The sequence below is a fragment of the Eucyclogobius newberryi genome, unplaced genomic scaffold, assembly GCF_026437365.1.
Source record: "Eucyclogobius newberryi isolate DKJ021-1_F unplaced genomic scaffold, fEucNew1.0.hap1 SCAF_3, whole genome shotgun sequence".
NCBI classification, from domain to species: Eukaryota; Metazoa; Chordata; class Actinopteri; order Gobiiformes; family Gobiidae; genus Eucyclogobius; species Eucyclogobius newberryi.
Genome location: NW_027315945.1, coordinates 29,510,497 through 29,527,338, shown reverse-complemented (window position 1 = coordinate 29,527,338; position 16,842 = coordinate 29,510,497). Strand labels below are relative to the sequence as shown.

At 44.1% G+C, this 16,842-nt stretch overlaps 1 protein-coding gene and 1 pseudogene across 1 annotated transcript; both read left to right on the top strand.

Annotated features, from left to right (window-relative positions):
* Window positions 1-6,157: 6,157 nt before the first annotated feature.
* On the top strand, window positions 6,158-15,093 carry LOC140374145 (verrucotoxin subunit beta-like; annotated as a pseudogene).
* A 40-nt stretch (window positions 15,094-15,133) lies between these two features.
* On the top strand, window positions 15,134-16,003 carry LOC140374561 (uncharacterized). Its single transcript, XM_072461497.1, has one exon. The coding sequence runs from the start codon at window positions 15,134-15,136 to the stop codon at window positions 16,001-16,003; it is 870 nt and encodes a 289-aa protein (XP_072317598.1).
* Window positions 16,004-16,842: the final 839 nt, after the last annotated feature.

The window sequence follows — 16,842 nt, the reverse complement described above, 5'->3', positions numbered from 1 at the left end:
ATACTGGGGGCTCGATCCCGGAAATACAGAACGTTTTAGACTCCTAATTCCTTCCACCTAAAGCCTTAATGAAATTGTCTCTCTATTAACTTCTCTTTCAACTTAAAGGCGTAATGGACAATTTTTCGCCGAGTTGAGAACTCAAGCGGAAGTGCACATGCGCATTCCTCCCGTACGGAGGCACACAAAAGCCTCGCTGTTAACACGTGCATTTGTTTATTAGCACTACGGGCATCGCATCTCCAGTCTCCGTAGATTTCCGTCTCTTCTGAGTCAGCTCAAACTGTCTTTCTCTGTTTTAATTTTGTCCTGTACACTGAGGGAACTATATTATGATAGATCAATGCGCTTAGACACAGAGAAACTGCTGCTCTCAGAACGAGGCTGCAGGTGTGCAGTAGGTGCATCCTATGATTGATACGTGGCAGGACTAATCCACGCTATGAGGAAATGAGATGCCAAAAAATCATCCATTCCACTTTTAATTTACAACGTTTTATATCAATTCTTAGTTACAGAGTGTGGTTGGAATTCAAGAAGAACGACTCTTGAACTGTAGTGTATTTCCTACGTGGCAAGTTTCTAGGGGGGCTCATTGTGGGTGGTCTCATGTCGGGGGGGCTCATGTCGGGGGGCTCATGTCAGGGGGGTCATGTCAGGGGGCTCATGTTGGGCGGGCTCATGTCAGGGGGGTCATGTCAGGGGGCTCATGTTGGGCGGGCTCATGTCGGGGGAAGTTTGTTCCAGAGTCTGGGACAAGCAACAATTCAATTCAATTTAATTTATTTTTGTAATGCCCAAAATCACAACAACGGTTGCCTCTGAGGGCGACAGCGAAAAATGAATCAACAATGTCTGTGGTGGCGAGGGATGATGTCCCAGAGTCCTCTGTCCTTCTCGGGCAGGAAAAACTACAAAAAACCTCCTTGGGAAAAAGTAGAAATCTGGAGGAGTTCCAGTGAAGGAGAGATCTGACTCTCACAGACGGACGCGAGGGAGACTGGAGCTGGACCCACTCTTCAGGCGGATGAGGGACCATCAGAGTCGAGCTGGACCCACTCTTCAGGCAGATGAGGGATTCAGGCAGATGAGGGACCATCAGAGTGCTTAAAGGAAATTCTGCCCTAACCACGTCTTTATGTCTGTAATACAATCAGTCAAAGATTGAAGAGCATCACTCTTGTCAGGAAACACTGGTAAGTAAATCTACAGATCGTCTGCAGTGCAACGCTAAACAGTACCTGGCTATAATTGACCCCAGTGGCAACGTATATAGCGAAAAACAACATGGGGCCCAAAATGGAGCCCTGGGGCACTCCACAGACCAGCGAGGAAGCAGAGGAGGACAGGTCCCCAATTATGACAGAAAACTTCTATTGGTCAAATAAGACATAAACCATGTGAGTGCCACAGAGACCAACATAGTTTTTAAGGCGAGTCAACAGAATTGAATGGTCGACTGGATCAAAAGCCGCCGTTAAATCTAACAGTACTAGGACAACGGGGCGCTTGGCATCCACAGACCTGGTAATATCATTGTGCACTTTGAGCAATGCAGATTCTGTGTCGTGATCTGAACCCATACTGAATTTTTTTTAAATAAAGTTGTTTTCTAAGAACTGTTGCAATTGCATAAAAAAACACTTTCTCAAGAACTTTAGAAATAAAAGACAAGTTAGAATCAGTTCTAAAATTTGACATGGCATTAGTGTCAAGTTGTGATTTTTTAAGAAGGGGTCTCACTACAGCTCGTTTAAGAGGATCAGGGACACATCTTGAGCTGAGACAAGTGTTAATAAAAGCCATGAGGGAGGGGCCTACTGTGGAGAACTGTAGGTCAACACAAGCAACTTTGTGGGGAAAGTGTCCAAAGGACTGTTTGTAGCTCTCATTCGTGTAACTATTTGTGTGAGGGAGGAGAGTGAGACAGGTTCAAATTGGTTGAACATTGCAGTATGTACAGCAGTAGCAGGCAAGACTGGACATATGGTGGAATTGCTCAGTTGTCCCACAGACAGCACTTTGTCAACAAAAAAGTGTAAAAAGTCCTCACATGTGGAAACAGAAGCATCAATCATTGATGCGTGTGGATTCACAACAGACTTTATGGTATTGAACAATACACGGGGGCAGTGACCATTACTTCAAATAACTGTATAACTTGTCCTTTTTCCACCGCCGCTCCGCCTGCCTACAGCGCTGTCTGAGGGCCCGGGTAGAGTCATTTATCCAGGGATCGGGCCTAGGCTTGGAGGACCAAGGCCTAAAAGCAGCAATAGTGTCAAGGATCCCAGAGCAGGTGGAATAAAAGGCAGACCGAAAAGTATTTGGGAACTCGGGAAGAACATGTGGCTTGCTGACTGGTGATGGGAACATTACTTCCAAAAATAATGGGCAAATGATCTGAGATGGTGTAGCAGATATTTCAACATGTGACACAGTGAGTCCATGTGATGATCAAGTCTAAAGTGTGCCCTGCATTGTGTGTTGGTGATTCAACTGACTAAATTAGATTAAAAGAAGCCAAAAGGCTTTTGAAGTCAATAGCCAGCTGATCAGATGGGCAACAGACATGTACATTTTTAGGTCCCCGCAGATCAGTGGTTGTTCAAACCTGGGGGCCATCTCAGCTAAAACCTCAGAAAACTCCTGGATAAAGTCCTTGTTGTATTTAGGTGGACGGTAGATGACAGCACAAAGAATAGGACTGGCAAGCTCTATTGTAAATAACTGTACTTCAAAGCATGAATAGTTATTTACATTCTATTCTTGCATTTAATATTATCCTTAAAAACTGGCGACTCCGCCCCCTTGACCAGATGCTCGCAGTGTGTTGAGAAAAGAGCACTGAGGGGGAGGAGCTCCGTGAATGCGATGTTGTCACTTGGTTTAATCCCCGTTTCCGTCAACAACATAAAATCCAGCACGTGTGACGAGAAGAAATCCTTTTCTTTATAAAACTGGAAAAAATAAAATGTTTAAAAAAATAATAATAATGGTCTTATTATGAGCGAAAGAAAGACTGTTGACTTTTATTTGTGAGTTTTATTTGTGCTTTATGATCTAATATGAAGGTGTCCGGTTCAGGCCTGAAACACAGAGGGGAGGGGCTGGTCACATGACTTAGACTCTTTGGACCAGAAGAACCCGAGTCAGACCGAGGCAGATTCTGCTCCGTCGCTGCTGCAGAAACAAGAGCATTTTCAAAGTAAGTTTCAATCTGAGTTTTTATGTTTCATATTTGTAAATTCATAAATGTTTAGACAAATGCGGCAGAGGCTTTAGACATGAGGCTCTAAATGCTTTACATCAGTTTGTGTCAGATAAACAAAAGCATTGAATAAACTGAACTGCTGCACATTTATCTCATCTTCACTGCAGTAAAAACACTCCAGAAGTGACAGAAAAACGATCCAAGTCGACTTGTAACTTCACTGGATCCAGCTCACCGCGGTGAAGTTAGTTTCACGTTGAACTTTGGACGCCTCCGCAATTACAGCGGAATCTTCCTCTGGGTATGGCCCGTCTGCAGGAGCCCGGACTTTTTTCAGTCAGGTGACCAAGAAAGTCCAAACCTAGTTATAAGACAGGTTAGTTTTACCCTACTGATGATGTATTGTTGCAATAGTAATCTTTCTAGTAAGACTTATATTTGAAATTGTCCTTGAAAACTGTGGTGACTCCGCCTCCTCGACCAGACGCTTGTGGTGAGCTGAGAAAAGAGCACCACTATCATGTGTTTTGGGATTGTCCTGTTGTTCACGAGTTTAGACTGAGATTAATAATGCTCTGCAGACAGTTTATGACATCACCATCCCACTTCATTTTTATAACAATGTTTTTCGGACTCAAAACTCCTGCCGTGGACACGTTCAGTGGATACCTTTGGAATGTGCTTTTAGTGGTGGTAAAAAAGGCCATAACAAAGAAGTGGTTGACACAAACATCACCAACGATCAAGGACTGGACTGACATTGTGACTGAGATCAGACGGATGAAAAAATTACTTTCAGACTTCATTTGACAGACTTTGAACTGAATTTAGTTTTATGTTCATGTTCATGTCTATTTGTGTTTTAATTTAATGTATTATCTGCGTCCAGCGTCTTTGGGTCACTGAAAAGCGCTATATAAATAAAAGTTATTATTATTATTATCTGTGTTCTTTTTGTGTTAGGTTTCATCTTTTGTTTATAAAACTGGAAAAAATAAAATGTTTTTTAAAAAGAAGAAAAAAAAGAAAAAAATAATAATGGTCTTATTATGAGCAAAAGAAAGAGTATTGACTTTTACTTGTGGGTTTTATTTGTGCTTTATGATATAATATGAAGGTGTCACGTGTTCAGACCTGAAACACAGAGGGGAGGGGCTGGTCACATGACTTAGACTCTTTGGACCAGAAGAACCCGAGTCAAACCGAGGCAGATTATGCTCCGTCGCTGCTGCAGAAAATATCTGAGTTTTTATGTTTCATATTTGTAAATTCATAAATGTTGGTGCAAATGCAGCGGAGGCTTTAGACATGACGCTCTAAATGCTTTACATCAGTTTGTGGCACATTTCCTACATTTTTGTCATAACATTACTTTTTACACTTTATAAAATATCAGATTTTAAAGAGCAAAGCAAAAATCTCAGTGATATTATAATTTATAGAGCTCATTCACCGACGTCACAAAACCACGTGATTGCATAAGTTGCCGCCCAATTGTCCGTCCCGTGTTGCGTTCCTTTGCACTGACAGAGCGTGGAAAGTGATCTCAAACGTAATTGATGGAGCCCCCAGAGCTTCCAGATTCCACAAACTCCTTGGATGAGCTACACAGAGGTCCATATTTAGAAAAGCCGCGATCAATCAACTCAGAAACATATTTGATGCCTAAATCACTGAGTCTTTCGGATATCTCGTACCCTAGATATTTACTATTCAAGCCTGATGCTTCACAAGTCCCAATTTTGAACAAAGTGCCTAGGCGCCTAAATAAAATTGATGTTAATTCTACAGCGTTAATTCTCCGGAGCTCCAGTGCAGGCAGTGGTGCGTGAGTCTGCACGCCCGGGGTTCAGTCACCTGCACGGGGCTGAACAGCTGTAAGGTCCCTGCGCCGCGTGAGTGAGTGACAACTGATAGAACTTCAAATCAACAAAGGTTCTACGCCTGAATAAAACTGATGTTAATTCTACAGCGTGCACAGAATACGATAGACTGTGTTATCCATGCCGCTCTCTTATTTCCGGGTTTTGCGGTATCCGATAGAACTTCTCTCCGTTTATCTTCTCGGTTGCTGCACTCAACTGCCACATAAACCTTCACCATTGTGATGATAGTAAAGCGTGCGATATCATTAATGAGGGTTTGGAGAAGTGTGGGGGAGCGTGGGAGGAGCGAGGAGGAGCGTGGGGGGAGCCTGGAGCAGCGTGGGGTGAGGGTGAGGGGAGCGTGAATGACCTTTATATGACCTCTACATGACCTCTATATGACCTCTATAGTGCAGAGTAGCAATTACTACATGAAGAGGAAATAACAAACATAATTGTTGGTGTTTGATAAAACAGAACAGACGTTGTCCATGTGCATGTTTGTGTTTTGTTTGTTCTCAGAGATGTTTCATGTCCCCGACGCCATTTTCACCCCGAGCACATTCTGTAGATGCACTTTAATAAAGTAAACACAAAAACAAAAAGACAGCATTAGCTTCGCTGCTACCAGCTAAAGCCTCTGGTGTAAGAAGATCCACTTTTGTCTTTTTGAACCTCCTGTTTGACCTTAATTGGAGGCTGGTCCGGTCCATTTCCCTTTATTTGTTTCTTTCAAACGTTTTCTGAATCAGAGAGATCGCACATTCACTTTCCCTGACGCCGCCGTGATCACGTCTGAGGAGCGTCTGCTGCGCTGTCTCCAGCAGAAACGGCTCCATGACATAAACACTACACTAAATGAGCGCTGACGCAAACCGCACATTTTAAAATGTTTTACTGTGACTTTTCTCATAGCGACAGACATTTTTCTGGGATTTGATTCTCATTCCTTTTCTACCAGGCATTTTCAATTAGCCCACGACATGCGCTGATTATGATTATAATATATATATATATATATCTGATAATATATATTTGATTGATAAAATGTGGAGTGTCTTTCTTCCTGAAGCTGAAGTGTTTCCTCTTTGTGCTCAGATGGATTCAGACTGTGATAAACCTTTGGAGATGGCGGCACTGGGTCGGCCCTTCAACCTGGGGATGTTGTACGACTGCAGATCGGACTCACTGATCCCAGGTCAGTTTAAAAGAGAGGGTCACTCAGGGGTCCAAGGCTGGGCCCCCATTTTGAAGTGGTTTATTTGATCACACGTCCTGAATAAAGCAGGTCATATCTAAATATATATCTAAACAAACTGTCTCAGTTATTTTTTTAGTTTATGTTATAGTTTTTTTTAGTTTAAGTTATAGTTTGCAAAGGTCATAAAGTGTATTTTGGGTGGTCTCTATCTCTCTCATCCCTTTTTCTAAGCTCAGGTCCTCAGGGAGCTTGAGGGTTCTACGTAGTGTCACGAACGGCAGAACGGAGCCAAACACGGAGCGGAGACAGGCGAAGAATTAAACAGTCTTTAATCCAAAATAAGGAGACAGAAAAATACAAAAGCTTCTGGCAAGGTCAGGTCCAGTATCCAGCTAAGTTGGAGAGCAGGCGAGAGTCGTAATCGGAAATACTTTCCAGGTTCGGTACACAGGCTTACAGCAATATCAGGGATCAGGCAGAATAAGAAACACAAGGCGGTCCAGGGTCGTAACGGCAAACAGGAACAACAAAGGTCAGGCAGGAATCAGAGTCAAAAAGTCAAAACAGAGGATCAGGAAAACCCGCTCGAATGCTGGGGCTAAACAGAGCAATCACAGACAATCTCGCAAAGAACAAAAGGAACACACACACTAATATACTACACCCAGTGAATAGAACTGAGGTACAGCTGTGAGCAGAGACAAAAGGGGCGGTAACCAGAGGAAGAACAAGAAGGGAGGAGGGAAACAAAGAGGAGCAGAGGAAAAAGACAGAAAAACTTCTAACACCAAAACAGATCATGACACGTAGTATCTTTATACATCTTCTATCTATCTATCTATCTATCTATCTATATATATATATATATATATATATATATATATACTTTATATACTTTATATATAAATATAAACAAACACAGCCAGAGAGCAAAAACATATTAATAAAATGGTCACATTTATTTAGCACTTTTCTACCTTAAAGCTCTTTACATCCAGGAACCACATTCACAGCAGTTGTGCTCAGACACTGGTGAAGCAGGCACAGTACCACAACCCAAACACAATTACACAACAACATGTCCTACGTTCTAATCCCAGAACGTTTTGTCCATTTGTCTGATGTCTGTCCCTCTCCTTCCAGTCCATGATCATTGGTGATGTTTGTGTCCTTTTCTTTGTGATGGTCTTTTTTTTCCTCCTGCCAAAAGTACATTCCAAAAGTACGTTCAGAAGTACATTCCAAAAGTACGTTCAGAAGTACATTCCAAAAGTACATTCCAAAAGTACGTTCAGAAGTACATTCCAAAAGTATCCATTTATTGTGTTCTGGGACTGTCCTGACAATCATAAATATGTGAGTGAAGTTCACGACGCTCTACCACTGTTACAGGCATTTACCCCTGAACTTTACTACTATGAACTCCTGCCATGGACACAATACATGGACACTTTAGAATGTACTTTAGAATGTACTTTAGAATGCACTTTAGAATGTACTTTTGAACATTCTCCTGCCGCAGTGAAAAAGGCCGTCACAAAAACAAACCAAATGAAGGATCGTGACTGGACTGACTTTAGACCAGATTGGACTCTTTTCTGTTTGAAATGTCCCGTGATGTTTTGGATGTTCTGTGTTATTTGTGTCTTCTGTATTTTATTTTCACTCTCTGGCCTTGTTTTTTGTTCTGAGTTTTATGTCTCTAATTAAAAGTCAGTGAGTGTTTGAGATCTTCCACTGCTCGACTTTGTCCTGGTGTGTTTTTGAGCTCAGAAACAACGTTCTGCAGCAGCTCTTCCTGTTTTATGACTCTGGAGCTTTCAGTTTATCTATTGACAGGAAAAACACTCACAGACTTTACAGACACATTTATTCAATGGGTCATTTTATTTATTAGAATCCAAATAAGTCAGCCCCAAATAAATTGTCTGTTTGCTGTAACCCGACCCAACATTTTTCAAGTGGGTCGGTCGGTCGGTAAATTCTTATTTTTTTTTACTTTGAAGGCAAAAAAAATTTCCAAATTTTTCCATTTTTTGACTCGGACCGACAGCCAGGGGTCAGGCTTCAACAGTCCAGGGGTCAGCAACAATCCAGGGGTCAGGCTTCAACAGTCCAGGGGTCAGGCTTCGACAGTCCAGGGGTCAGGCTTCGACAGTCCAGGGGTCAGAGGCTTCAACAATCCAGGGGTCAGGCTTCAACAGTCCAGGGGTCAGGCTTCAACAGTCCAGGGGTCAGGCTTCAACAGTCCAGGGGTCAGGCTTAAACAGTCCAGGGGTCAGGCTTCGACAGTCCAGGGCTCAGAGGTTTCAACAATCCAGGGGTCAGGCTTCAACAGTCCAGGGGTCAGGCTTCAACAGTCCAGGGGTCAGGCTTCGACTGTCCAAGGGTCAGGGGCTTCAACAGTCCAGGGGTCAGGCTTAAACAGTCCAGGGGTCAGGCTTAAACAGTCCAGGGGTCAGGCTTCGACAGTCCAGGGCTCAGAGGTTTCAACAATCCAGGGGTCAGGCTTCAACAGTCCAGGGGTCAGGCTTCAACAGTCCAGGGGTCAGGCTTCGACTGTCCAGGGGTCAGGGGCTTCAACAGTCCAGGGGTCAGGCTTCAACAGTCCAGGGGTCAGGCTTCAACAGTCCAGGGGTCAGGCTTCAACAGTCCAGGGGTCAGGCTTCAACAATCCAGGGGTCAGGCTTCAACAATCCAGGGATCAGGCTTCGACAGTCCAGGGGTCAGGCTTCGACAGTCCAGGGGTCAGGCTTCGACAGTCCAGGGGTCAGGCTTCAACAGTCCAGGGGTCAGGCTTCGACAGTCCAGGGGTCAGGCTTCGACAGTCCAGGGGTCAGAGGCTTCAACAATCCAGGGGTCAGGCTTCAACAGTCCAGGGGTCAGGCTTCAACAGTCCAGGGGTCAGGCTTCAACAGTCCAGGGGTCAGGCTTAAACAGTCCAGGGGTCAGGCTTCAACAGTCCAGGGCTCAGAGGTTTCAACAATCCAGGGGTCAGGCTTCAACAGTCCAGGGGTCAGGCTTCAACAGTCCAGGGGTCAGGCTTCGACTGTCCAGGGGTCAGGGGCTTCAACAGTCCAGGGGTCAGGCTTCAACAGTCCAGGGGTCAGGCTTCAACAGTCCAGGGGTCAGGCTTCAACAGTCCAGGGGTCAGGCTTCAACAATCCAGGGGTCAGGCTTCAACAATCCAGGGATCAGGCTTCGACAGTCCAGGGGTCAGGCTTCAACAGTCCAGGGGTCAGGCTTAAACAGTCCAGGGGTCAGGCTTCAACAGTCCAGGGGTCAGGCTTCAACAGTCCAGGGGTCAGGTTTCGACAGTCAGGGGGTCAGACAGAGACAAACCAACATGTAAAAGACAATATATGTGACTGACCATGGATAAACCAGTCACAAGTCTCCCCAGAGACATTTTGAGTTAATCACAGTTTGAATATAAACAACTCTGAAAACCTTTCACTGAGAAAACGGGGCTCAAAGTTTTTCACCTGAGTGAGCCCAGAGTTACAGGGGGGCTCATTTGCATCTCATTGAAATAAGCCCTCCCCCTGTCACACTGACACCACCTTCCCCCTACAACTGTCACTAAAGACTCAAGGGAAGTGTTGTTTTCATCAGGACTTGAGTAACCCAAGTGAAAAATGCGGATATTAGCTCTTTCTCCCTCCCGTTTGCGCGCTCCTCGCACTCTCTCGTTTCATTAGGTCATCACGCTGTTGCGCCGTGCGTCAGCCCGTCACGTGGTGCTGCGCCGCAAATCGGCTGCATATAAACAGGAAATAAGTTGCGGCTCGGGACATGCCGGTTGGGGAATTCGGGTTGTTGCTACAGGAGTCGACTACCGGGCCAGATCACCTTATTTAGATCGAATATTAGCGCCGAAACTGGCCAGATTGGATGGCGAGCTAGGAACAGAGTCGAACTGATCCAGACTGATCTTTCAGGCGGCAAGCCTAAAGCTTCACAAGCCCGGACTCCACAAGGACTCCACCTGCTCTGGTCGGGCCGGTAGGAGGCTCTTGTAGCCACCCTTTTAGAACTTTCCAAAGAACATTGTACTGCTGCTTATTGAACAATTTGAAACCACTATGCACTTTACAATCCATCGTGACATACGCTGAGGACCCTTTGATGAACTTTCCTACGTGGATGATTTATTGAGATTGAACTTTGCATTCAACTTGATGATGTACATACCTTCTTCTACCTCTATATTGTAAATAATTGATGAATGGCCATTCTTGTATATTATGTTTATATGTTTGTCTCAATATATAGTACCTGCAAACTTAATTATTGTCTCCTACTTACTCTGTTCCGAGAGCCGCATCTAGAACTTCTGATCTAGCCCAAAAACAATGATATTAACCATTATTAAGGCATTGTTACCTGTGTTTATCCACTTTTAAACGCTACCTTAAGTGACACACATGCTACACTTGGACTGGACTTGAATCAGAATTAGAAGTTACTATATTAAAATGGAAATACTTGGATTACAAAAGGCCCTTAGTAGCATTGAAGAATCAGAATCAGAATAGGGTTTATTGCCATTTGTCGATTAACAGAATTCACTGGTGATTCAATGCAACACAAACAACAAAACATTGAACACTTGGCATGATATGTACATAATGAAATATAAGGTACAGTGTTCTCGCTGGGCTGAGGTTTGAGGATGGCAGTGGGACACCAAAAAATTTCCTTCAGCGCTCGCATTCTCGATAAGATAAGATAATCCTTTAATATCCACACAAGGGAAAATTTCGTTGTTACAACGCAGTAGAACAAGAGGAAAGGACAAATTATAGGATGTTTTAAAACACACTCTTAATAGAACTCTTATGAACAAAAACAAAAAAACTCTTATTAACAAAACTCCTCTCCTATCTTAATAGGGAATGGAGGGGGGGAAATAAAATAAAATAGATAAATAAAAATAAAATAAAGTAAAAATAGCTAGCACAAGACTAGGTAATACTATTAGCAGGTAAGTAAACCGAATAAAAACAAAATAGAACACTCTTATTTACAAGTATTGCACATGGTTAATTCAGTATTCAGTATTGCACATGAATATGATGGTAAGACAATATGATCACACTCCACCACTTAGGAGCGGCATATCGTGTCGCTCGGTGCTGCCCCCAAAGGGTTTGAGGTAAAGTGTTTCTGTAGAAGACAGAGGGAGAGAGGGAAGGAATTAGATTAAGACGTGTGACATTTGATTAAGACATTTATGTCTATTCATACAGTAACTGTCTATAATTGCTATTCTGCATTTGCACTTTATTGTAAATTTTAAAAAGTGAAGTTAAGTAAATGATGTGTAATAAATAGTACCTGCTGTGCAAAGTCGAAGCTGTAATGCAATGGACTTCTGCATAGTTTTTGATCAAATCCAGCTGTGAGCGCCTCTTCCTCAACCGTGGTCTCGCTCCCTTGTCCTCATAGTGTTTGATTATATCAGTCAGGGTGTCTTTGCCAATTCTGAAAAGGGGAACAAAGAAGGATTAGGGTCATGCTAACAGACAGAGAACCCCGTATTTAATATGCAGACTAGCTACGCGGCTAACAGTAAAGGAAGGTAGGAAAAAAGAAAAACACGGCCGGCGCTAACTTGGAAATTAATTTTAACGAGCTAAACCGGCTAACGCGGGCTAACAGTAAAAAACACAAAAATACAGACATTACAACATCCCATGAAAAAGTCGGTTTAGCCACGAAAACTAACAGCAAAGCCCGGAGCTAGCCGAGAGCTAGCTAGCAGTTCCGGGCTCCGGAGGCAAAAGCTGGCTTAGCCACGAAAACTAACAGCAAAGCTCCGAGCTCCGGGCCCCATAAAGCACAACCCACACAACACACGGGTCAAGAAATTCTACATAATTATATCATTTGTACAGCACAACTTAGCCCGTGGCTAACACAGGAACAAACAACACCTACTGAGCTAGTTTTCGATGTGCATATAATTTTAGCATGTATGGTAGCATGCAGGGATCTTGTGAGTACTTACGCCAGGCACTTTCTTTTCGTGGATCTTTTTTCTTTTTCGTCTTTTTGTACTACGTATTCCATCTTCAACACCACGGAGTATGACGGTGTTTTAAGTAGCCATGTGGCTAGCAGTTGATTGGCTGAAAAATAAAAACAATGCGCTGCTGGAAATAGGTGACGCCTCGAGGAGCGCTGGAAAAAGACTTGAAAACTACCCATTTTTCACAGCTTAATGTGTACGTTTAAGACAACCAATAGTGTTATCTGAAGCACAGAGGGGGAGGGGCTCCTTCATAACTTCAACTTGCACATTCTGCAAAAAAGCGAAAATCACAAATTTGAAGAAAAAAAAACTTAAATGGGCTTTATCTCAGTTTGGTCGGGGCCGACTTGTGGCGGTTTTTAGGGTGGCGAGTCACATGTGTTCCCTCCTGCATAGTCTGTTTAATACAGAAGCATATGGAGGACCGAAAATGAAGACGCACATGCGTTGCGCAATGCGTTATTTGTCCCTTAGGATGAAAGACAGGTTTACCAGCGCTATAAAATTATTCTACACGGCGCTTTAGGAAAGACCGGTCGGTGAGTCGACGAAATATTAGAAAAATAAAATAATTTGGCGTTTTTTTAACAAAATGCAGATTTTTTCTTCTTCAGTCGGCTAGTTTTATACCAGGTCGGTCGGGTTACGGCAAACAGACAAATTATTTTGCTCAGCCTGACTCTCTTGTTTTTCAGGCCTGACTTTCTGGGACCGAGAGAAGCTGGACGAAGACATGAAAGTGACGCCTCAACCCAACAGTCAGTTTGAGATCGAGACGTCTGACTCCGTCTCTCAGAAGGCCTCGTCACTGGGAGTGGACGCTGCGCTCAAAGCCAGTTTTCTAAGTAGACTTGTGGAAGTTCAAGGATCAGCTAAATATCTGAACGATAATAAAAGTTCCAGAAAACAGGCCTGAGTGTCTCTGCAGTACAAAACTACTACAGTGTTCAAAACACTGACCATGAACCAGCTCAGCAGAGACAACATAAAGCATCACGAGGTCATTGACAAAGGTTTAGCGACTCATGTGGTGACAGCCATCCTCTACGGTGCACAGACCTTCTTTGTGTTCGATCAAGAAACCTCTGAAGATGAAAATGTCCAAGACATTCAGGGAAATCTGAAGGTCATTATTAAAAAAATCCCATTGATCTCCATTGACGGAAACGGGGCTCTGAAGATGGAGGACAGAGACAAAGAAAAGGTGAACAAGTTCTCCTGCACTTTTCACGGAGATTTCTGTCTCGACAAAAGTCCAACAACTTTTGAAGATTCTGTCAAAGTTTATCAAGATCTGCCCAAACTTCTGGGTCCTGAAGGTGAGAACGCAGTCCCTGTGAGAGTGTATCTGCTGCCGCTCAGCACTTTAGACTCTAAAGCGGCTAAACTCGTACGTCAGATCAGTCTAAGGTTAGTCTCTAAGGCGGAGAGCATCCTGGAGGTCTTCAGAGAGCTGGACGTGAAGTGTAAAGATGCCTTGAAAAGTCCTGCAGCCCAGAACTTCTCACATATTTCCAAAAAAGTCAAAACCTTTGAAACTTTGTACTCCGAGTTCAGGCTGGGACTCCAGGGAACCTTAGCCAAGAAGCTTCCATTGATCCGAGGAGGAGAAGAGGAGGCAGCACTGGCAGAAGTCCTGAAGAAGACAGAGAAGAGTCCGTTCAACTCTCTCCATTTGAACCAGTGGATAGACAGTGTTGTTCAGGAGGCCAACACCATCAAAGCCCTCACAAATCTGATGAAAAACACAGAAATCATCTCATCTGAAAACGCCCTCATAGAGGTTTGTGGACCAAAGAAAGCTCTGGTGTTTGTGTTCACATCTCTGGAGAGTGCAGAGCCGTACCTCCAAGAACTAGAAAATCATTTAGAAGAAATTCAAAGCACAGAGTCCGGAGCAGATCCCAAACGCTGGTACAAGACTAAAGATGTGATCGAGCGAATGAGACTCAAAGCAAAGGTGTTTGGAGACTTTGCAGATGCTGACAAAGACCGAGACAGAGAAGCCCTTCATTTCCTGGCAGTGGGTTTGGTCAATGAGAACCACAAAGATGCAACCATCTACCTTTATGAAGATGGGTTCCTAACTACTGAGAACTTTGTGCTTCCTTCTAAACCTTCCAAAGTGTCTCTGTGTAACGTCACAGAGAACAGTGTGAGTCTGCAGTTCAGCGATCCTTCAGAGGGAGCGGAGAACGTCTGTGGATACAGAGTGGAGTTCTGTGAGAAAGGACAGGAGCAGTGGAACCAGAAGCTTCAGGCTGAAGCTGGAGAAGCCACAGTGACAGGTCTGATCCCAAACACAGAGTACAGCATCAGAGTGAGAGCCGTCACTGAGGCGGGCGTGGGGCCGGCTGCACCTGACATTGCCATGAAAACCTTACCATGCGGCCCACCTGAAGAACCCACTGCAACCTCCACCTCCTCAGAGATCTACGTCCACTGGAGGAGACCAGCAGAGGTGGGACCAGGCGCCATCATCAGATACATCGTGGAGTACGCTCAGACAGAAGACAGGCTTCAGTGGAGGAGAGAAGTGTCCGATTCTGAGCAGAAGGTGATTTCTGGACTTCAGCCTGAGACTGAGTACAATCTCAGGATCATCTGTGACTGTGGAGAGGACGGAACCAGCTCAAGAAGCTCCACTGTGACCATCACCACTAAGTCCTTCACTTCAGCAGAATGCTATGAAAGACTGTGTCAAGATAAGTTCTGGAAAAACAGAAATATACAAACTTCCTCTTACACAAGAACGAACCGCTTCTGGTTTGATTAAATATGTGTTTGGATCAGAGAGTCAGAGAGCAGGTCGTGGTATGATTCTTGTAGGACCTGTGGGATCTGGGAAAACCTCTCTCATCAATGCCATGATCAACTACGTCCTGGGAGTCAAATGGACAAATGTGTTTTGGTTTTTACTTTGTGATGAACAGAAGACTTCTGAGACTGTGGTTTACCAAATAAACCACCAGGAGGGATTCCAGGTCGACTTCTCTCTCACCATCATCGATACTCCAGGGTTTGGAGACTTTCAGAGAGACGGACAGACCACGGAGCAGATCAAACACCTCTTCAAGGACCTGGTGAATCTTCATGCAGTCTGTTTGGTGCTCCAGTCTCCTTCAGCTCGACTCACTCCAAAACTGCGCTTCACATTAGACTCTATGCTCTCCTTCTTTGGGAAAGACATTTCTGAGAACATCATGATTCTGGTGACGTTTGCAGATGATCTTCAGCCTCCAGTTCTTGAAGCTGCAGTCCCATGGCCTAGGACAGAGGACGGTCTGCCAGTCCACTACAAATTTAACAACTCTGCTTTGTTTGTCCTCAGTCAAACATCCTCAGATCCGACTGAGGAATCTTTCTGGAGAATGGGAAACAAAAACATGGAGGCTTTTTTTAGCAAGTTAGAGAAAACACAGCCCAACGATTTGAGTTTAACCAGAGAGGTAGAACAGAGAAGACTGAGACTGAAGGATTTATTGTTGAGTTTACGCTGGGGGAATGAAAATCAAAGAGTTGAGTGTTCTGAAGCATTAAACCGTCTGAAAGAGGTTGCGCTTAAGCCAAAGCCTCTATTTACCCCAGAACACATCAAGATGCTCATCAAGGAAGAGGAAAGTGAGAAGAAGCCAGGATGGAGCGAAAGAGTGAGATCACTCAAAATAATGAAGTTTGAAGCTTAGAAGAGCAAGTGTGTAAATTTGAAAAACACACTGATAAAACACATTTATTATGACATAAAGTGATTAAACTCTGGTTCACGTCTCACTCACACACACACACACACACACACACAGTTGTCACTGCTTTGAACTCGTAAAATAAAAAATTAATAAATAAACAACAATGTTTCTCAGACGTTTAATAAAAAACTCATTTGTTCGAAGCTCGAAAACAAATATTAGACAGAAAAGGAAAAAAGTCCAGAATTTAAACTTCAAACTCTTTTTGCTGCAAAAAAAACATATAAAAACAGATAAAAACAGATAAAACCATCACAGTTTAGACTCAATAAAACCAAACTGAGCCGGAGTGAAAAGGGCCCAGTTCTGGTCCATTTCCAGACGACGCTGAAAGAAAAAGAAACAAACGTGAAAAGATTCTGTTTGTTCTGAAGCGTAAAAAGGATTTCGACTCAAACATGTTGAAACACTCACAGTCCATGAATCCAGAGCCTCATTTAACACTTTTCTTTTTGTGACGAGCCTGTGACGAGCCTGTGACGAGCCTGTGATGAGCCTGTGATGAGCCTGTGGCGAGCCTGTTGGCAAGCCTGTGAGGAGCCTGTGACGAGCCTGTGATGAGCCTGTGATGAGCCTGTGGCGAGCCTGTGACGAGCCTGTGATGAGCCTGTGGCGAGCCTGTGATGAGCCTGTGACGAGCCTGTGGTGAGCCTGTGACGAGCCTGTGGCGAGCCTGTGGTGAGCCTGTGGCGAGCCTGTGATGAGCCTGTGATGAGCCTGTGATGAGCCTGTGGCGAGCCTGTGGCGAGCCTGTGGCGAGCCTGTGGCGAGCCTGTGAT

What these genes read in the sequence shown, in the direction of transcription:
- LOC140374561 (XM_072461497.1), top strand. Translation starts at nt 15,134, where the DNA reads ATGATTCTTGTAGGACCTGTGGGATCTGGGAAAACCTCTCTCATCAAT.